The sequence below is a fragment of the Falco punctatus genome (genome assembly GCF_963210335.1).
Source record: "Falco punctatus genome assembly, chromosome: Z".
In the NCBI taxonomy this organism is placed as follows: domain Eukaryota; kingdom Metazoa; phylum Chordata; class Aves; order Falconiformes; family Falconidae; genus Falco; species Falco punctatus.
This window is the reverse complement of record NC_137586.1, coordinates 54,328,545-54,350,818: the sequence shown is the minus strand read 5'-3', so window position 1 is coordinate 54,350,818 and position 22,274 is coordinate 54,328,545. Positions and strand designations below refer to the sequence as shown.

General features: G+C 44.1%; 1 protein-coding gene across 2 annotated transcripts in view; it reads right to left on the bottom strand.

Moving 5' to 3' along the window:
- PDE6B (phosphodiesterase 6B) overlaps window positions 1–22,194 on the bottom strand; it is a 37,828-nt gene extending 15,634 nt beyond the window's left edge. For both annotated transcript variants that reach the window (XM_080371727.1, XM_080371728.1), the window contains exons 1-6: window positions 7,739–22,194; window positions 5,314–5,466; window positions 4,835–4,924; window positions 2,272–2,412; window positions 1,144–1,218; window positions 988–1,052 (exon numbers count right to left, since the gene is read on the bottom strand). In XM_080371727.1, coding sequence (XP_080227853.1) covers window positions 988–1,052; window positions 1,144–1,218; window positions 2,272–2,412; window positions 4,835–4,924; window positions 5,314–5,466; window positions 7,739–8,149 — 935 coding nt within the window. In that variant the 5' untranslated portion in view covers window positions 8,150–22,194. The remainder of the gene's footprint in view (window positions 1–987; window positions 1,053–1,143; window positions 1,219–2,271; window positions 2,413–4,834; window positions 4,925–5,313; window positions 5,467–7,738) is intronic.
- Between the last annotated feature and the right edge of the window lie 80 nt (window positions 22,195–22,274).

The following is a 22,274-nucleotide window of genomic DNA, read 5'->3' as shown; positions in this document are numbered from 1 at the left end:
AAATTATCATGGGACTGAAATGTACCTAGCTGATTATGCAATCCAGGTATTTCACCCTCAGCTACTGAACAGTCCTGTTTCTTTCAAAGAACCCATGTGTGCAAGCAAAAATTTTTCACATAAGTAAATACTTCTCTTTCAAGGATTTGGTACAGAGTAATTCACAAAATATCATAGTCTGCAGAGATTTAAGAAAAAGTTGTTCCTGGGGGTGAGTGCCATATTTCAGACCTTCAGCACAGGGGAAAATAAAGTTAGATCCTGGCTAAGAGTGTCTACCAGCCTGAACTTTTGAACAATGCTGTACCTAAGCAATGGAGGCCTTTCTCATAACACTTTACACTGATGCAAAGCAGAATGACCAGAACTGGGCAAAACTCCTTAACATCAGATTTGTACAAGATTCCTCTGAAAAATTCAGTGCCAAGAAGAGAGGGTGGTTTTCAGAAAGAGGCAGTCAGTGGGTGTCAAGAGAGGAGGCAAGTCCAGAGGTACAGAAAGAGGGGTCAGTGACTGGAGGATAAGAGAGCAGCAAGGAAGCTGGAAGACAAGCAGGAAACAGGAGTGACCATGAGAGGCCAGAAGGGTAGCAGAGGGGTGAGGGGCAGGGCTGGAACAGTGAGTGCCTCAACTCAAGGGCAGCCTGGACGGGCTTACCCACTGACACAGGGAAGGCAACAAGTGATGCCTCAGCCTGGCAAGGAGAGTGGCAAAACTGCAGGCAGTCAAGGTAGTTCACTTCTGCATCTAAAAACAAGCACTGGTTGCCATGACTTTTGGAGTCTGATTTGCAATCCAGGATCCTAATGCCTGGAGGAAATCTGTCCCACAGAAATGTGAGTCAAAGTACCAACTTACATTCTGGCTCTCTTAGTCCTCTATGAGTCCTTTGCATATCTCCTCATCAATGTCTTTAAAAATCATGGGGAACTTCGGTTTTAGCTACACTCTGTGTCAGTACCTAGCACTCAGAAACTGGGAACTTACGGGATGACTTTAATGTCTTCTTTTCCATGTAATATGTAATCAATGACCTTGTAGAAGACTATTTCCTACAAATAAAAAGAAGAGTGGTGTTAAAATTAGTGGTGAGGCAATCCAGTCAGACAGGAGAGAGTTTAAGAAATCTGGTTCTTCACGTACCCTGCCATCTGGGGTGCGAGGTCCTGAGTAGGGGGGGACTTCTCCCAGGAGGACTGGCCACAGGTCAAAAAATTCCTGGTTTTAAAATGAAAGAAGTACTTTTAGAGTAGAAAAGCATATCCTGCCTTGAGCCTCAGAGTAACCACTGCTCTACCACGCTGGTTTTGGTACTGTGTAAACAGGGCCGGACATAATAAGCCCAGTTCAATATTAGGCAGCAGAATGGTATGTCTAAATCAGAAAGTGTCAGGTGTATTATATGGCTGTATATAGGTCATATACTGCCTATATACAGGATGCTGCTTCATTCGGTGAACAGCGCAGGCTGTACTCACAGAGCAAATGGCTATGTCAACATTTTATGTGTTCTTCATTTTCTGGAGTGATATAGGGCTGATGTACTACTTGCTATCTTGCTAAAGTGGAATATTTTTTTTCTCTTTAGATGGCATTATAATGCTGATCAAAGTAAAGTGCCTTCAGCACACTAATGATCTGTTAATACACCTCTCCACAAGACAGCATGCTGTAAAGGCTCTGACAACACGGTGGAGATCAATGTTCATGGTAGCCCCAGTCAGCCTGACCATGGAATAAACAGGCTCCTATGACAAGGATGCTGTGTAACCCCCACGTAGAGCTTACCCGAGGTGCAAGCAATCAGACCAAATCAGAGCTGCAGAAGTAACTTAGCTTCTGTCAGCTTACTTTCATGAAGCCAAATTTCACCTAAAAGCCTGGATAACACGCACACAGATGAGTCCTTGAGGACGGTGGCTGCTTTGTTGCTGTGGCTTTCCACAGGTATCTCACTATATTTCTGATATCCACAGACTTTGTGAGGCTATGCTTATGTTGCAGGCTTTGACCAGGATTGCCAAGGACATGTTTGCCCTTCCTTAGTCTTCCCAGCCTCTGGCTCCTTCAACAGCTGCTCAAAGCCCCACCCAGCCTGACCTTTAACACTTCATTTGCACAGCTGAATAAAACAATGCCAACCAAAGCATGAATAATGTCTCAAAAGCTAGTTTGCACTTTGGCTGACCCAGTAAAACTCACGTCCACACATCACCCCTTAGTAGATAGCAGCAAAGCAGAAAGATGTACAACACACAGGTGAACACTCACCTTCTGCTTCGTCATGTCCAGGAGACCTACTGAGTACCGGTCACAGTTCAGGTATGCTCTCACTGTGTAAAAAGCCTTGTGAAACTGTCTCTCAATGTCTGTCAGTTCCTCAAAAACCTTATTAGCTGACCACAACAGCACCTGCAAGATAACATCCAAATAAGTGTAAGCATATACTCTCCTTGAAAGCTGGGCTTCCCAAATGTGTTTGGAGTAACGAGGCAACAGTTCCTGAAAAGAGTAATAGCAACCTATACTGCAAAATGCAAAACCATTGCTTATTCACACTGGGAATTACTAGGGAAAGGTGCACTCTGAGGAAGAGTCAGATCATCATGGAGTGCTATTTAAAAGTCCATTTTTTAAAATATAGCATGAAAAAGTAGTATTGGCAGGTAAAAAGATGGCCCCACTTACATTTTATACACGTAAGTAAAATCTTGCATCCAAAACCAGTTAACACTAAAAGTGTTGCAAACTCCAGAGGCTGGAGCTGGAAGTATCCTAATTAACACTTTCCTCAAAGCCTTTGCACAGCTGCTTTTCGTGAGCGTCAGCCTAGGATCCTCTTCCTCATCCTGTGCCCCACAGATGTACCCTTAAGAAAGCTGTTGCTATTAGTCTCTTTAATTTGTAAAAAAGGAGGATATGCAGCAAATTAGGCAAGTATTTCTCATGGCACAAGGAGGGTCTTTGTAGTCTTAATGGAGAACTTAATCTTTTTCTGAAAAGGTAAGGAAGCCATCTGTGCAATTGCCTAGCTTAACTGGTGCATGTGTGCCTGTATCTGAGTGTGTGTGCTTTGTTTTCTGAGCCCAGGGAACATGAGGCACAGTGCTTCAGAAGCACTGAGAGCTGTTACCTGACGATGACTGGACCTGTGCTTTGAACAAGAAGTACCGCTACAGAGCCAGAATCAGAAAAAGTGTGTCTCACCTCTTCACTGGCCACTAGTAGATATTTTTAACAATTCTGAGCTGCATCAGTCTGTTTCTAATCCATAAAATGTGACAACTCTGCCACTTCTATAAATTCTGAGGTTTCCAAGTGTCACTGGCCTCTGAGCATCACTCAGATATGATACTGGGTTTGCCATACAAACCATTAGAGGAAAATGAGCAACGGTTTATTTTGACTTTTTACAGCATGCAATAATCGGTGCTGAAAGCCACAAGTCCAGACAGGAGGAAGAATGGCCAATTCATAGAAATGTAAAGGAGCCAGGCAAAATGTGCTATATAGCCTTCTGATAAGACTCTTAAGCAGTACCTAAGCACAAGCAGACTGAACTGTCTTTGCACAAGCCATTTTACTTCAGTATCCCCCAGTCTTTGCACTTGGGATTTGCAAAATCCTAGACCACCTTTGAGAAGGTCATTTGCTCACTTTGTACTTTGGTACTTTTAAGTCTAACACGATGAACCCTATTAACCCTTGCACAGACCTTTAGACCCTGATGGCCAAAGGTCTGCCAATTGAACTGTTGGTACAATTAGAAGTGTGTCTTGCATCTCATTCTCGCATGCTTCCCTTTCTGTGGGATCTGTGGATGCAGCAGTGAAATATGAACACATGACTCTTGGGTTCTGCCCCAGATCAGAGCACCTTGTGGGAGACATTAGATCTTCTACCTCTTGGGGTCTCCACTTTGTCTTCTAGCCCCTTCCTTACTTCCCCCAGTCCTACTGCTAAGGCCTCAACAGGAATAAACCTTCACTAGTTCTACTTTGGTTGAACTACTCAGCATTGCTAGATAGCTATATTAGTTGACCATCATTCATGTTTTTGATAACTGAAAAAATCAGATGAAACACATAACATAATGAATTAATAAGTATAACTGCTGTCCCAAACCTTCTAAAATAAACTTTCATTCTGCATCCATTTTGCTGAAACAGGTGTTTATCCCCCACAGGAACACCCACTGAGACAAGAGCATGGCTGCCCATGAAACATAAATGCAATTTCATGTCCTCTTCAATGACATCCAGTGGACTGCTGCAGAAAGTAATTTCATGGATTCACATCCATCCCAATAAATTTGAGAATATTTTCATAACTCAAGTCATGGAAAAGAACGGTAGCTGAATTGTTTCAATTTAGAATACCCTAAACCCCTCATCTATGTTCAGTTCTACCAAGGCCAATACAACAGGCATATGAGAATCATTTTACTGGCACTAAGAAGAAATTCAACTGCAATTTTAATAGCAGATAAGGAAAAAATGATACATTCTTGTTTCGGGAAGTCTCTTGGTGCTGCTGGCTGAAGTGGTTAAATGCCCTAAGAGCGTTTCATAGTGTCAGTTCAACAAAATGTCTGGAGCTCACTCCTGCTGAAGCTGGTTCCACGGTGTCAGTTCCTGCAGTTCTGCCAAGAGCAGGAGGAAGAGACTAATGCAGGACTCTGGGGAATGAACGGTACCCAAAAGCAGATGAGGGCACTTTTTTCTTTCTGCTCTTCAGGCACAAATCTCTGAAGCAGACCAGCTACATCTCTGAACTCAGAAGAATGCACTCATTTGATTTTAAGATACAGCCCAAGCTGCATTTTCACGCTTACCTGGCCTCTCCGAGTCTCGCAATTGTGAAGATAACTCAAGTGATAAATTTTCAAGTTCAAGGAGGCAAAATTCAGGTACTTCAGAAAAAGCTGAGAAGGCAAACAATGAGATTGAGTCAAAGGCAGTAGCAGCCTTGTGTATACTGGATTTCATAACACCCTTTCAGCAACATCATGGTAATGCACCTGGATAAATGCTTTGCTTTGCTTTGCTTTGCTTTGCTTTGCTTTGCTTTGCTTTGCTTTGCTTTGCTTTGCTTTGCTTTGGTGTGAGATGAGGCTTATCCCACAGTAACTTCCCTGAAAGATTTCTGAGATAAGCATCTTCATAATAAGCCTCTTCTGTTAAAGACTAAGTCCCCTCTAGGGAAATTCACACCAGTGTAGCTTCACTAAAGCAGACATCCCTAGTGTAGAAAAGTCTGTTACTTGGCAAAAGCGACAACTGCTTGACAGAAGCTGAGCTACTGACCACTTACTGTTTCATCAGAGCTGGTGAAGTGTGGGCCGTTCAGCTTATTAATAGCCACAATGACAGCAACTAAATCTTTGCCATTCAAGATGGGTGTTGCAAGGATGCTTTTTGTAGTGTAGTCGGTGAGCTCATCAACAAATGGACTGAACTGGGCACACTGTTCAACAGAGAATTTATAAATTAAGCATTTTCCACAACACCTGTAGTCTTAAAATCAAGTTAAAGCACAACCTCTTGAAGTAAGCTGCCTAAACAAAGTTTTGCTTAAAAAAATACTGTGGAAGATAAATGAATTAGCAGATAGTTGGACAATATACAGGTGATAAAGCTAGTATCAAGAGAACTGGCTGTGGTTTTTGACTGCAACAAAGGCACTCTTTCACTTTTTGCAGAGATCTTGCAAATCATAAGATTTAACATATCAGACTCTCTCAGAACAAGGAGGCTCTCCACTGGCTGTTTTCAGATCACTGACGTTCTTCATAGTACCTCCTCCGTCCTTTCCTCCAGCTTCTCGTTAACACTGCAGTGTGGGTACAGCCAGTCACCACGCAGCACTGTGTAGCCACAGTTTATAGACCAGTACTATCTGGTACAGCCACTGGGAAGTTCACTGATCCTCATTTTGCTTTTGCTTTTGCCTAGGCCCTGAAGCTGCTGTCAGCTTGCAGCCACCATGAAGCTGTCTATCCCTCGTTTCTCTTGGAAGTGTTGTCCCAGGCATTCCCTCCCATGTTGTGCATGGGAAGGTAGATGGTAAGGAAGGCATTCCAATGGAAGGTGCAGCTGGCACCAGCGGTGTATGGTTCCTGGCACTCTCCCCTTACCCCTGGGAGTGACCCACTCCCTTCTGCCCCAGGAGCATTGTGGCAGCTGTTGCAATGTGCAGATAGCACTGCTGTGGACTGGGCTGCCCAGGGAGCTGCCCATGAGGGCATCACCATTCGGACCACGGGGAGGGTACTAGGTCATGCTGCAGGGGCAGCACAGAGAGAACTCACTCAGTAGTTCCTTATGTGAATATCATTGTCTCCCCATCCCAAAAGAAAACAAAGCTGAGAAAGGGTAGTAAGGGGAAAGCAGATGGCCCACCACCCTCATCACCTGAGAATAGGGAGTGCAGGGATAGTCGTGCTGACCCAAGATCTTCTCCCTGCTCAGCTGAATAACTTGTCAGCTACAGGTCCCTCTAACTGGGTTAGCAAAAGCCCTTCATCTCTGGTCATATTCAGAAGGCTGCACTAGAAAGACTAATCAACTCTAAAGCACCTTTTCCCCATACTTTCCCCACTACTGGCCTTCCCTGCCAATTGGGGTAGACCAAGCACTTAGTCTGTGGGTCTCCTACAATGGCATTGCCTTCTGGCAGTGCCTGAAAACACTAGAGATGGAGGGCAGCGCTTGGCTCATAGCACTGAAATTCTTCCATGCTCTTGGAGAAATGCTTGAAGACAGAGAGCTCTGAAAAGTTTAAGTCACATTGTGATGCTTTTCCTCCACTCCTTCCCTGAAAAATCAGCATGTCAGGATGTTCTGTGGACAGCAAGGAAATTTTTGCTGAAGTGTTTGCCTATGCTTGTATTGAGTGACAAATGGATGACAAACAGATGGTCTCTTTGTAACTAGCGAACAATAGATGGTGTAATCCCAAATGCTATATTTGGGTCACATGGATTTTAGTTTTGTATCTATGATTAGAACAAGCAGATTGCTGTTGCTGCCATTCAGGTTTACATGTTTCAACCCAGGAGTATGGGGGGTAAATACTGTTACGAAGGCATTAAAATAAAACTTTAAAATTCCTTGAATCCCTCCTGGTATTGCAGCGTGCAGCGCTTTCTGAAAGAGATTTTTTGGTCAAAGTTTGTCGTTTGCTGCTTCTGATGTAGATCACCCATAGACAGGTTGCAGTTAACCCACCTGCTCTGAAGTCTGCTCCCTCCAATTGACAAAAATACCTCTAAATGCCCTTGGCCCAAGCTTCATCAGACAGCAGACATTTTCAAATGTCATTTGTGGTGGAAAATCCACTGTAAAGGATTTATTTCTCTATTTATGGAATATAAATATGTGTGGAAAATTCCATGTGTATTCAGTGCAGATCGGACTGTACCTCAGCCTCTATTCTCTGCTGGACAAGATATGATTTTATTTATTTTTTTTTAATTAGACAGGCAAGGTGTGACAATGCACTTGTTTTCCAGCATTAACACCTAGTGTAATTAACGTGCTTAGCTTTACCTCACTCCATAAATGAAACTGGAAGCAACTTACAGACTTGCTACTGGTGCTTTCATTTCCACCACACAGCCTGTACACTGCAAGAGGTTTGACCAGCACTGAGATGCCCTGATACCTCTTGACCCTTTTGTACTAGTAAACATGTGAGCTTTTCTTCTACCGAGTGAATGAACAAATGGCAAACCTACCTCACTGACATCCTTGATGTTCATGGTTTTCTTGGTTTGCGCAACGTAGCCCACAATGCCTATGTCCAACGGATAGACAATCTCACAGTCTGGGGAAACCAGGCATTCCTCCAGGGTGCTTCCCTCTTGGATGTTGAAAAGCCTTGTTGCCAGTTCAGGTGTGCCATTTCTCTGCCTGTACATGAAAAGACTACAGCGGTCAGCGTGAATAAGGGACCTGATTCTTCTCAAGGTCTTGAAAACAACTTTCTCCATGTTGATGCTTTCTTGCATGTCTTGGATCAACTCAAAAAGGATTTCATTCTCATTGTTATCCCAGGACTCTGTTTTTAATTTCTTCTCAAAGTACTGCTTGGCAAAAGCAGGGTTGCCATCAAGAAACTTCTCCACGTCGTCTTCACTAATGCTCATTGTGAATGCCCTGGGTCTTGTGGTAGGTAGTACTCCAAAAATATGGTCTGTGCAAACAGCACTCTAGTTTCCGATGTAGTTCCTAAGTTTTTGCAATCGAAGATGTTGCTTCTAGAAGGACTAGGTACTTAGTACCTTAGTACCTCAAGGGTGAGGTAACACTGCAAAGAGAGCTTGTCATCAGGAAGAGGTATTCCTTTATAGTGCCGAAGGTGAGTCTGTGGGAGGACAGATCTTCTCAACCAAACAGATTAGATGACCTCTGCAAGAGCTTTGGGTGAACTTCCTTCTTCTTAATCTAAATGCAAACAAAAACTGAGTATTCACAATATCTGAAAACACTTCTTTCTCTTGAGAAGCAGGACACTTACTGAAACAATTATATTCAGGCAGCAGCAACAGGGAAGAACTGCATCTCCTAACATTGAAATAAGCTCTTTAAAGTCCAATTAAATATATACTGCTTGGGCCTAATCCTTGGCTAACAAGGTGAGCATCTTATTATTTCTGCTCTCCCAGCTCCGTGCAGTAGTAGCAAGTGCATCCATCCTTCACAAAAGTGCACGGTGGTCAGAACAGAAATAGTGAGGTAATGCTACTCTTTCAGGGTTCCCTCTACTATTACATGGTTCTTTGCTGCTGTAAGGGCTGTTCTTAAATGGAAGCACCAATCCTGAATGCTTTAATCCAGGATTTGAACCAAATTTGCAAGGTCTGTGGCATTTTCTTCTTGCTAGCCAGAACCACGAGAGGAAAACATGCCTCTTAGTTGCATCCCTTTAGGAAGAAATCTGGAGAGCTTCAGGTGGGGCAGCTGGGTTGAAACACTCTGAGGAATCATAGGAACACCTGCAGAAAAAGAAAAAAAAAAAAAACCCAAACACCAAAACCCCACCAACCAGGAAGGCAGAAAAAAATCCCTCATTGCTGTTAGTGGAGAAAGGGTGGGAATTATGACTGTGAGGGACAGAAGTTGTTTCACATCAGTGAGGCCACTGTGCTGTGCAAACAGCAGGTGAGGGTCAGCATCACACAGAGAGGCAAAATGCGATGAAGCCTACTACTTTTCAGGGAAATTAAACAATACACAAGTGTTTTCATCGGGGGGTGCACAAGTCCCATCCTCCACACTGATGGGAGATAGCCAAGGCTCATCTGCTCAAGGAGTAAAGGTCCAGGCTGCCCATCCCTTTGAGCACTGGCACTACTGCCAGCAGTGGTGCAAACCAGCCCAAATGAAAATGTGGGTGCCTGGGAGGACAGTGACAAGAGAAGAAGCTGTGGTGGCAGGGTTAGAAATGCTTACACACGTGGGTCTGGAGCTCAGGAGGGAAGACAGAAGAGACAGCTTCTGAGCATCCATGTGCACTCCTCAAACAGGAGATGAGCACCATCACACAAAGGCATGGGAGTATAGTGGAAGGGAGTTGAGAGAGAAATCATTTCAGAAGATTGCAGGTAAACCAGTGGAAACTGAGACAAAGATCTAGAAATCTACTATTTATAGTTCCATTTTCTCCTTTCCCTCTTTCAGCTCCCTGGATCACAGGAGATGCAGTAGGATGCAGTTGTTGGGTCAACTGGTTGAATGTCTTATGTCTTATTGTGAACATGGCAGAGACTTGCTCTGGTCAGGATATTAAAATAGACTTATTGCTTATGAAGACTTGGAGAAGCTGATGTGTGCCAGGGGTGCATACACATGTTCTAATGGAGGGACAAGGACCTGTTCAGCACTAGCATGGTGGAGGTCTGCACCAGATATCCAGAATGGGGGTACATGAGGCCTTCTTGTGAGTTACAAGCAGGACTGTCCCAAGCACAGAACTTGGTCAGTGGGGAATTTTAATTGCCTGATATCTGTATGGATGGCAGCGCTCCAGGTTACAGGCTGTTCAGCAAGGTCTTGCATGTTGCAGCTGTTTTCTGGGTAAAAAGGGTGGCAGAAAGAGCAAAAAGAAATTTTCTTTGGTTTTGACTGGAGGCAAGGGAAATAACTAGCTGAGAACTTGAAGGTGGGAGACAGTTTAGGTGAGTTAGACCATGAAATAAGCGTTTGAAACTGGAAAAAACAGGCTATTTTGTAAATTGTGTGTTCTTATCTTAAGCAAGAGAAAAACAGACAGAAAGTGCGCAAGCATGTCAAAATTATTGATGATTAGTACAAAAATACCATGAAAAAAGAAAAATGGGAAGTCAGAAAGGTCAGGATCCAAAGTGAGATTAAATTAGGAATATGAAGGGCAATGAACATCTGATAGAATGGGAAGAGTAGGAATATCAAGGAAAGTAGTGAAGGACAGGAGTGCTTAGAGTGTTATATGAAGTAATGTCTAAGCTCTTAATGGCTTTTTCTGGCAATTAATGGAGGATCTTCTGAAGTTCTGAAGTGCTGGAAAAAGGGAGATGCAATGATTCTTTCAGCAAAACAGGGAAAAGGAAGAACTGGATAATTCCACAACAGACTGCTTTAAATCTAGCTTCTAAGAAAATACAAGAACAAACGTGTTCTGTAAGTAACTACAGGACATACATAACAGCCAGTGTGATTTTGTTAAGAGTAAACTGTGTCATGCCCGCATAATTTCCTCTATGCCAGAGTAAGAAGTCTGTGGACAGAAGGAAAGTAATAACTGTCACAGATCTTAAGTCATGAGGAAATGACACGAAAGTACTCTGTCTCTTAAGGTGAGGGCTTAGATGAAACAGTTAAAAAGTGGTAGCATATCTGTTTGGAAGAGGAAGAGACATTGTTAGCAGCTCACTATGAAATGTAAGAACTTCTTGAGTAGGATTCCCCACAGAGGCTGTCTTAGGTGTAGAGCATCTCAGTATTTCCACTGATGAATGGGAAAATGCATATTAAGCCAGCGTATGAGCCGCAGTCACATGTCTGTAAATGTGTTTGAGCACCATCTTAAAACTACGTTGCGGACACCTATGTGCAGGAGGACTAGAACTCACCGAGGGTGCACAGAAAGCCCTGATTATGTGGGGAACAGTCACCTGGTGAATTCATGGGGATGAGTCACTATCCGAGCTTATCACAGGCTGAACATGTGTCAACACTACCAAGTAGGAGGTCTACATCCATCAGGATGATCGTTCTATTGTATAACAGGCTATGCCAAGTTGTACTAAATAGATGTGTCACCTGGAAGACAATGGGAAAATGTGACATGAGGAACTGAGGTTTTTTGTGTCTCTTCTGAGTCATCTCTTTTCTAAACAGAACTGTCCTCAATTGTATAGAGGGCTACTGCTAAGAAAAAGCGAACAGTCTGTTCTCCATAGTCATGTAGGACAGGAGATTTCAGATTTGCACTGGAAGGGCTTCCACAACAGTGTGAAGAGATGGCTCTCACCTTATTTTAGGTACCCCTAGAAACAAAGATGCCATTCTTTTTCCCAGTGAACGCCCCTTGTCAGAAGCGATGCGCACATAATGGCACCACCCTGCTGGGAGTGGTATGGACAAACTTCTTATAGCTGGAGGGGAACACATTTTTCTGTGGGTCCAGTCCTCCACACTCCATGGCCTCTCAGGCCAGTTATATGTGAGGAAACCAGTGCTTGCACACCAGGAAAAACTTCATTTGCATAAGAGTAAACCTGCCAGATGGGAGTAATTTTAATGATGATCAACGCATGATGAAAGCCAGAGGCATCCTTCTGCCTTCCAGGGCCTCCAGACCAGATCAACCCGGGCACTTCCAGTATGCTGTAAAGTATAAGCCTTGTTTCATCCCACAGTGATGGGGAGGAAAAGGACTGGGTAAAGTAAAACCAATTAAACAACTTGCCGGGGCACTAATGAACTTTGGATTCTGGTATCCCAAAGTGTCACGGTTAAGCCCCAGCCAGCAACTAAGTACCACAGAACCGCTCGCTCACTCCCACTACTCAGAGGCATGGGGAGGAGATGCAGGAAAAAGGTAAAACTCATGGGTTGAGATAAGAACAATTTAATAATTAAAATAAAACAGAATAATAACAACAACAGCAATTGTAATGAGAAGGAGAGAGAGGGAGAGAGAAATAAAATCCAAAAGGGAAAAAAATGAAGTGATGCACAACACAATTGCTTACCACCCACTGACCGATGCCCAGCCAGTCCCCGAGCAGTGACTGGCCAGCCCCAGCCAGCTCTCTTCAATTTATATACTGAGAACGATGTCCCATGGTATGGAATACCCCTTTGATTAGTGTGCATCAGCTGCCTGGCTGTGCCCCCTCCCGATTTCTTGTGCCACTCAGCCCTCTCACTGGCAGGGCCTGGGAGACTTGAAAGTATAAACTTACTAACTTAATATAAACACTACTTGGCAACAACTAAAACCATCAGTGTGTTATCAACATTATTCCCACACTAAATGCAAAACACAGCACTGTACCAGCTACTAAGAAGAAAATTAACTCTATTCCAGCCAAAACCAGAAAACAAAGAAATGAATTTTCCTATCACCTGGACTTTGAAGAAGGTCTGAAGTGAAGTTGTAGCTCCTTTTACAGTCTAGCAATTTTCCTGATCTAGTGGAATTGCCTTGTACCAGCTCAGATTTGTGGAAGGAGGGAAGGTCTTCTGGGACCTCATAGTCACATTCCTAAATTATTTCAATATCCAAGAATCAGTCTGTGTATGAAATGAGTATCACAGTGCAGAGCTATGCAGTCAGAGGACGTACTCAGGATGTCCTATGTCTAAACATGAGGTCCTTTGGGCTTGGTAACATAGTGTTTTGCAGGCTGTACGGCTTCAACCTTTATGTACAAGCTGACATAAACAGGTTTGGTGGCTGTATTAAGGTGTATGCAAATCATTGTATGTGCTTTTGGGTTGTGATTTGGGAGCTGAAAAATTGCAAATGGGTGAACTATTAATATTAAATCAAAGCTGGCTCTCTTTGGGATCCAAACCTCCCAGATACTTGGACTGTGTTTAGTATGAAATGTTCTGTTCAGTTCAAGATAAATGTTTTTGTTTTGAAACACTTGTAAGAAAAACAAGCACTGTCCAACAGTGACGCTCCAGGCTCAAAATATAAATGATCCAAGCCCAGTTCCTTCCTCTGCATGCACGATTTGGAACTCAACTAGAAGATTTCCCCATAGCAAGGGGAAAGAATAAAGGTCCTAAAGTATTGAAGTTTATAGCTGAAGAGGCAGAGAAACTGAGGCAGTATCAGTTCAGCCAAGCCAGGGCTGTATAACTGCAGTGCGATTGAAACCACGTAGGAATGGTGGGTGCAGCACTAAATCGCCCCTGCAAAGGGAGCCAGCAGTGCCAGAGCAAACCCACTGGAGAAGGCTGGTGGCCAGATGTACCCAGAATTTAAAGTGTGGTTCAAAGGCTACGGGTGTTCCTGAGGCCTTCAGGGAAACTTAGGTGGCACCATGAAAGCCATTGCTGGCACACCAGTGGTAACTGAGGTGGATACAGTCTAAGCCTGCAGCACGATAATGCTGTTTGATTGGACTTAGGTAGACAATGGAGGATTTTGGAGGAGGATGAAGCTGCTATTTTAGGAAACTTGCACTAGAGTGTCACACAGCATAATAATATCTGAGCACGTGTAGCTGCACACATTTGTTTTTAATAGTTTTAAAACTGAATTGCAGAGTTGGCATAACACTTCTGCCTTGCTGGGTGTTGGTGGATGTGCTTTACACAGTGTTTCAAATGGAAACCTCAAATGCTTAGGCTGCCCTGAAGGCTTGGCTGGTGGCTGGGAAAATGAGCTAGAGTCTCTGGGGATAAAATTCCTTCCCTCCCAACAACTCATAGCAACAGTCTCTCCCCAGTTCTAAGATGGACACTACTAAAAACTCCAACTGCAAAATAAAATCATCCAGTTGATGTGGTGCAAAATGTGCTGCCCAAGAGAAGCAGTATTGTTAGAGCCATTTATAGGATTGTGTCCAAAGCAGACAGGGCAGATACTACCTGAAAAGCAGAAAGGGTGATGGCAAGTGTTGGGGATATTAGGTCTGAAGATGCTTTTGCCCCTTCTTCATGGGAACAATGTTTTCATCCTAACCAAGAGGCTGTGGGGAGGGGAGCCGCAAGTGACTAATTTGCTTAGGCATTATCTTTACAGGACGCTGTATTGACAGCTACATTCAAACCTTTCTGGCTCACTCATCCGTTGGCATAACAAGATTGCAGCTTATCTGATTTACCAAGTAATATTCTCAGGCCACCTGCTTGTATCCAAGAATAAGCTTTCCTGCCTGGAGCCACAGGAGCCCAGTGAGGATCAGAGTTGTGTCCCTCACCCCTCCTGGGCCATGGTCTTCTGTTGCTGAAGTCTGGCCCACTCCTGCAGCCGCACACGGATTGTCTTTTGCTGCATGGAGAGCTAGCAGGAAAAACCTCAGGACTCCTGCTCAGCATCATCCCCTGGCCTTCCCTTCTCCTCTGCATGGCCAGGGACTTTTAGATGGCATCACAACATAACCATGCCACCTGGGCTCTTGCCCCCACCCCGTGCCAGGCACTGCTGGGCCCCATTCCTGCCTCCAGCCCCAGGTGGCACAGCCACTGCGCAGCCTCCCTGCGGCCCCGTGGGCAAGGCGGTGGGAGCTGGAAGAGGGGCGGACAACAGTCAGACAAGTCTTGGGACAGTACCGAAATGGGGGAGCAGAGGGCAGGGCTGCCCTGCGGAGGGACCTCAGGGGCTGGAGACATGGGTACCAGGAGCAGGGTCCTGCCCCTGGCTGGCAGAAACCCAGCAGAGGTGCAGGATGGTGGCAACGGGGACGTGTGTCAGCTGTGAGGTGTGCATGAGCACAGCCTGAGCTGCACGCTTGTTTTAATGTAGTTGGCTGTTACACAGAAATACAGCAGTGGAGCACAGGAACACTGATTAGTGATGATCCTAGGTCTGTAGAACACGCACCTTGAGCAGTAGCTGGTTATGCTAGAGCTCTGTTTTCTTGCTGGCTGGATAGGTGATACCTGAATTGTCAGGATCATTAAATGCTTATAATGAAGTATAAATCCCATGCATACTGTGAAAAGTGTGTTGCCCGCTGCTCAATTGCAAAGGGTGAGTAATGTGTTCTAGTGTCAAAGTTAGGACCTGGACACCCCTCGGAAATTTTTTGCTTGCATTTTGGCCAGAATGTTGGCTCCATCTTGTCAGGGGTAAAGCCAGGAAAAATGAACCTTCCCCTTATTCTTATATAATTGGAGAATTACTTTATAATTAGCACACTAATTTAAGTATTGTACTGGTGGATTGCAGGAAATAGATATTTGAATCTGAATGGTTCTCGCAGAAAGGAGGTGATGCTATGGACATGCACATAAATACAAAGTTTTACTTTAGATAGTGTGTTCTGAGTACACAACAATCAGTAGGCATGCTTGGTTAGCTTGCCAAAATGCTTTCAACCCCCATAAAAGGATAAGACACAGAAAGTACATCTTCAGGTTAATGTGAGGCTAGTTCTCAGTTAATTGTTTCATTTTATTTCTGAAAAAAACCCACCAAACCTCTCCTTAAATGCAAAATCTTGCAGACTCTTAAAATAAATGTTATTATTATTATTATTTTCATTATTATTCTTATTATTCTCATTATTATTCTTATTATTCTCATTATTATTATTATTATTATTATTAAATAGCCTAGTGTTCAGAGGAGGTATAAGAACACCTGCTATACTGGACTTAACCTCACTCAAGGGAATGGTGGTGTGTAAGAGGCTGAACTTTACACTGTCCAGTGCTCCAGGATGTCCTGGGTTTCTGAAAGTGGCAGCCCTTCCCTTGCACTCTTGGCCATGTCAGTTTGGAATGTGGCAAGTCTGGCTGTTGTTTTTTCAGAGACATCTATGACAAAAAGTATCTTTGCCATGCCAGAAGACTGGAAATGCACCTGAGCCTTGAGTAAGTCCACCAGACCTAGCATGGTGATGTGCCTTGTCTTTATCCTCCTTGTATACCTTGTAAACATACACAGATTATCTTAATTTTTATGGAAAGATGGATCAGTTAAAAAAATTATCACAGTACAGTAGCAATGGCAATTTCTGCAATAAGACTACATGAGTTTATCTTTCAATTGACAGATTGTATTCAAAGCTCTTAGAGCAAATCACTGAACCTTGAATAAGAAGATTACTTAGTTGATCAAATGTCCTGTGAAACGGAGGAACAAAAAAGCTCATTAAACTCTTCCAAACTCTTATCATTTGCACTCCTTCTGCAACCATCTTCCCCAAATACTCTGGGCATGGAATTAAGGAAAACACAATGGTAGGTCACATGAAACTTTAATAAGGAACATTAATAACATTCTATAGGTGCTCAGATCTACCCAGAAGTAGGTTTGCTTGTGCAATGTCAGGAGGAAATGATAAAGAAGAGAGAAGAGGCTCTAAGAAAAGGTTTACAGATGTCTGCAGAACAAGAGGGCAGCATCCCAGATGACTGAATTGATTTGTAGGAAACATGGACACAAGGAGGGGGTGGGGGGAAGACAGAGAATAGGATTGTTTAGCAGGAAATAAGTGGAGCAAAGAAACTGACTCTAATTTCACGAGTAAAGAAAGAGCACAAGAGATGATGAAGTAATGAAGAAGAAAAGGGCTAGGGTCCATAAGAAGCTGTGGAAACAGCCAAGGACTGAAATCTGGGAAGGAGTACGGACAACATGGAGAGTATGGTGATTAGAGAGTGCTGATGAGCCAGGAGGGCCACACGGCAAAAGCCAACAGAAAATGCCCATCCATACATCTGGAATTGGTTATTGTGGAATAATCTTGGGCCCCTTATCAGGGAAGAACCAGGGTACAGAAGCATTTCTGCAAGCCAGGGGGCTGTTGGGTAGGAGGAAATCAAGGCTGAAAGGATCCCACAGGGAGTATTTCAAAGTTTGCTTTTGGATATTCAGATCACGTGAAACTGAGTGATTCTCCACACACCTGCTGCAGGACAACTAAACCAGGCTGGGAAGGTGTTCAGAGAGATACACGTTCAGGTGAGTTTAGAAAGAGGCTGGTGGCACACTGAGATAATGAAGATGGAGATGGCTCAGGGACAGGCCTTGCCAGGATGGGGTGACAGTGGTGTGCACAGGGATGCAATCACAGGAAGTGGCTTTAACTCAAAGGACTGTGAACAACCAGGGAACCAGAAAATGTGGGACACAGCATGGCCACCATGGGTAGGAGGTCAAGCCAAGAAATCACGAGAAGTTGGGAAAGACTGTGTAGTCTCAGTGCACACAGCAGAACAGCGCAAAGAGGAACACAACACTGGCAGGTATAAGGCTGCCGCAAAGAAGCAGCAAGTACTGATAGTCCAGAGACCAGCAACAGGGCTGGCCATACAGGTGTTTCACTGGTCATAGCAGGAGTGGCTGTAGCTCCCTGTGGTGGGGAGCAGCGGGTCCTGAAGAGGTTTTGATGGTATCTGAGCAGACTGCAGCGTGTCTCCTCCTCCTTCACTCCTTCTGGGCAGAGGGACACTTAAGGTCCACTTCCTGCAGCAGAAGTTGCTGTAGTGATGTTATTTCTAGTGGGCATTAGTAACTATCTCTTTGAGGCAACACTGCAATTTTCAGTGTTTCCAGCTTGTTGCTCAGGCTGAAGTGGATGTAAGCTTAGCCTTTGGGTGAAGTGTATTCCAGTTGAAAGCTTACAGCAGTGGTAACACGTTGGGACCTTCGAATTGACCGGAACCTCTGGGTCCTTCTGTAAAATAAATTGCTTTGCTATGTAAGTGCCCTCAGCTGATGAGAAGCGTGTCATGATGAAAATGGTGAAGTTTCCTATCCATGGAATATTTAACCTCTCAGGTCTTGCACTTTCAAAGAAAATCAGCTGTTGAAAGCATAAAACAAACAAAATCCTCCATGAAAAAAAAATATTTGATCATCTTTCACAGCTTAGAAAAAACCTCACTGTTCTTTTTCCATAGATGTGGTACTCAGGGGCATGGTTAAGTGGTGGACTTTGCAGTCCTGGGTTAATGGTTGGACTTGATGATCTTCAAGGTCTTTTCCAACCTAAATGATTCTATGATTCTATTATGAAAAGACAAATATTGCATCTTTAAAGAAATGTTGCAACTGAAACGAAGAAAACTGGTCTGCAAATGGACCGGTTCAGTTGCAAATACTAGGTATGTATATGAATATGGCAACAGTATGCCCAGTGGTAATTACTAGAAAACAACCACCAAAACATCCACCTCTTTATTTGATGGTCAAAAATGGTCTTTTTCATCAGGTTGCCTCAGGCCTGGGTGGTCTTTTGGTACAGAGTCGTTAGGGAAACTGTCACGGCTTGGAGAGTGAAATCCAGCAGCTCACTGACCAAGCTGCAACCATCATCCATACAGTTGTGCAGAAACCAGGAGATGGCACAAAGCCTGATGTCTCTTTGGCCAGCAGATCCCTGTATGTCAAAATCGCACTTCAGGAGAGATTTTAGGCAGCTCTGCATTCAACCCTGTGCTGCCAAAGCAGCAAGATACTGAAGGGTTTGGAATACACGCTGTAACTTAGTTTTGCTGGCAAGTCCTTGAAAATGGCCCTGATAAAGCCATTCCCTCTGGGGCTGGCTACCCATGACAGCAGAGGTGCTGAGGCTCCTTGACGCTTCTTGTGCTTTGAGCAGTCTCCTGTTTTCACTTGCAAACTGGTGAGACCTGTGTCTCTGTGTCTGAGACGTGTTGTATGCATGGCAGCATGGGAGCCCCTGCTCTACCAATTGTCAGTCAATATGTTCAGCAAGAATGACACTATCTTACTTCAGAAGGGAAAGGTGCCTTTCAGTTCATGCCATTTAAAGCCATCAGATATTTGAATGGCACCTTGAAAGTCATAAAGCAGTGATTTATGATGCTTTTTTATCTAATGATGTGACACACCCAGGAACCTTACCCTGAACCACAGAGGAACAAACTTCAGATTATTTCCTCTTCATCTGTATTGCATCACTCTCTGTATTGGGAAAGATCAGCATTTCTGAGCAGAAGTCACAGAAACTAAGAACCTCAGGCAACAGCCTTCATGTGATGTGCCACTACGGGAAAGCCATATTTCTCCTGCCTCCCACCCCAGTGAGGGAGTAGAGCAGACTATCACTGTTCTCTGTGTCCTTGGAAGACCTGGGCTTGGGACGCAGGTCCTCCAGCAATGCAAGCACATGTGTGTGACACCCCAGAAGGAAGCCCTCCATCCTCAGCAGCATAAACTAGATCTAAAGCTAGAGCAGGAAACCCTGGCAACTTGCAGTGCAATAACCATGACGATAGCTGTAAGGGGTGACTCAAAATGCACCTACATGTAGTTCTCCACCACCCTGGTAAACAAGCCCACACCTTAAGGGAACTTAATGCCTGATGTAGGAGGCTATTTAGAGATCTCACACTGTACCGTTGGCTGCTGAGCTAGCACATGTTTGTAAATCTGAGTCGGCAGTGCAATTGCAGTAATTCCCAGAGCAGTTTACCCAATGCTTATTCCAATAATAAGGCAGAAGGAGGGGGGCTGCTAGGGGTGGGAAATCCAAAACTGCTGCTGCTGTGCTTCATAGGATAGGGCAGGAGATAAAACTAATCATCTTGCCTGCATACCTGTTTTACTGCAGGCCATTAAAACAACCAGTTACTCTTGTGCTGAGTCTAGTACACTGAGTATATGTTTTATTTGTTCAGGCCATCTTTTCTATTAAATACAACCTAGTTTTGATAATCAGGTCTGGAACAGGCCCTTGGATGTCTTCTTTGACAACCAAACCCTGCAGTGCAACTTTGGTTTTATAAAATCTATTCCATATTACATAAAATTTAACCATCCCTGGAATATGCCTCAGGGTTTTGAAGCCTCCCTTTTCTTTCTATGCCCAGCACAAACCTCCATAATACTGTGAAAATGAAGATTAGTTTGATTTTGTTTTCCTATTGCTCTAAACAGCAAATAATGCAGTGGCAGATGTTACAGTCACTAACCAAAATCTTATGCTGTGATTAGCTATTATTAGCATGTCTCTAATCCCCGCTGGATTAAGTGGTCACCTAAGCATGGCTTCGAGTGTCACCCATGTCTCACATGGACATAAACTAATCTGTTTTATTGGAAACAGATGAAGTGATAAATGTTTCAAAGCCCTTCTAATTTACAGAAAACACTGCCATTCAAATTTCTGTGTCAGGGTGGAAAAGCATACTTCTGCACTCAGATTCAGTGTCAGGGGAAAGTCCTTTGAAAATCTAGTTGGCATCTAGTGGGCATCTGCCCTCCAGTCGGCAAAAAGGAGTTTAAGAAGTTACTTTTTATGTCATTCTTTAAGTGGCCAAGCATTACTTGGGCTTTCTGGGCCTTTCTAAATGAAGTAAATGCTGCCGCTGAAGAAGAGACAAGTACAAGGAGCATGTGCCAGGGGAGGTGAGTGTGTTCTCAGGAGCACGGTGTGTTTGCAAGACCATAGGTAACGAGCTGTGCCTGAGTTAACAAAGCTGGTTATCTTCACACTCAGTGCTGGAGGCTGCCAGCCCTGTACAATCCTTTCACGGACTCTGCTCAACCCTGGAGCATGGTACATATGGTGAGCAGACAGCTGTAGCTAAAGGATTAGTTCAGCAAACGGCTGTTTGGCGTCTTTGTAGAAAATCAGGCCAATGAATCCAGGCAGGAGGAGGTAGATCCACATTGCCCAGGACCAAACTGGCCAGTACCTTGTTGCAGCAGCTGGATATGTGCTACCTCCCCACACCTCTAGATTTTGGTGTCCCTGAATGAACCCAGCCAGAATGCCCAGGGAGAAGAAGGAGCCATTGTGCATAACTGGCCAGCCCCAGAGTTCTCTACCTGCCCCAAAGAAAGCCACTTATGAAGAGCCAAGAGCATAGGGTGTGATGGCATGGCCCCACCATGTGGTGCTTGCTCCTGATCGCCCCTGGCCTGGGATGGGTGGTCTCACCTTCCTGTCCCAGCTAACAGCTAACAGTGATTACCCAGGTTGCCTTTGAAGCCATGCAGGTGGCAAGAAGAGGGTATGCTCAGCCCCTCCGCCAGACATGCACATGCAAAGTATGATTGCCTCCCTCCAAAGTGTAAGTGGAAGTTGCACAGAGGCCATATCAAAGTTTCCTCTGGCAGGAAGCAAGGACTGTCTTTCCCAGATAATGGCAACCCTAAACAAGCTGCTTGGAAAGCAACACAGTTCACACCAGCTACAGGGCAAGGTTGTGTGCTTCTGTTGAGGAATTCCTGGGCAAGTGACTGTAAGTCACTGCAGCAAGACCAACACATCAGAAGGTTTTAGCATTACTCTGAAATGTCCAGGTTGTTGGATGAGTACCAGGAGGTTCAGGACTCCCTGGGCTTACTCTGTAGGAACTACACAGTTGTCTCTAATAGGTATGTCCAAGGCTCTTCAGCACCCGGAAGCCCAATGGGAGAAGTAACTGCTAGTGCTGGTAACTTCTAGATGAATGTGTGAAGTCTTAAATCTCCCAGGTGAAAGTGGCTAGAAAGAATACATGGGCAGCCTTTGTAGTTGTGGGAATTCTTTGGGCACTTGGGGAAACTAAAAACAGCAGGCATGGTTTGCTACCAAAAATGTTTTTCTAGCCATTTCTGCCTTTTCATCTTTTTGTGCTTTATTGCATTCCCATGGAGGGCTTCTAGGAAGAACATCTTGGAAAGGACAGAGCTACAGTGTTCATGTAACTGGAAATGTTGATAAGATGAACTGGGAATAATGTGTATAAAGATCTTTCAGTGCACAGGAGAAGTAGGGACTCTGAGACTTTAATGTGAACTTGAAGGCAATGTTTCCTGCTCTTGCAAGAATCACCTTATTTTGATGATGCAGATATTGGAAGAACTTGTTATATATCCAACCCATGCACATTATCAAATATGAACACGTGCCTATGCAGAGAGGTATGTATAGTCCATGCGTTTCTCTGCTTAATGCTCTGTGCTTATTCTAACACGTGTTAGAAGCAGAAAGACTTCAGTGAGACAAAGGTGTGATACAATCACATCAGTAGACTTATTAGCTTTCTGGGCAGCTTTTTCCATGATGTAAAAGCTGTGTTTGTATTAGTATAGCAGTTAGACCCACCAGTGTGAGGATTACAGTTGGTTTTTACATAATGGAT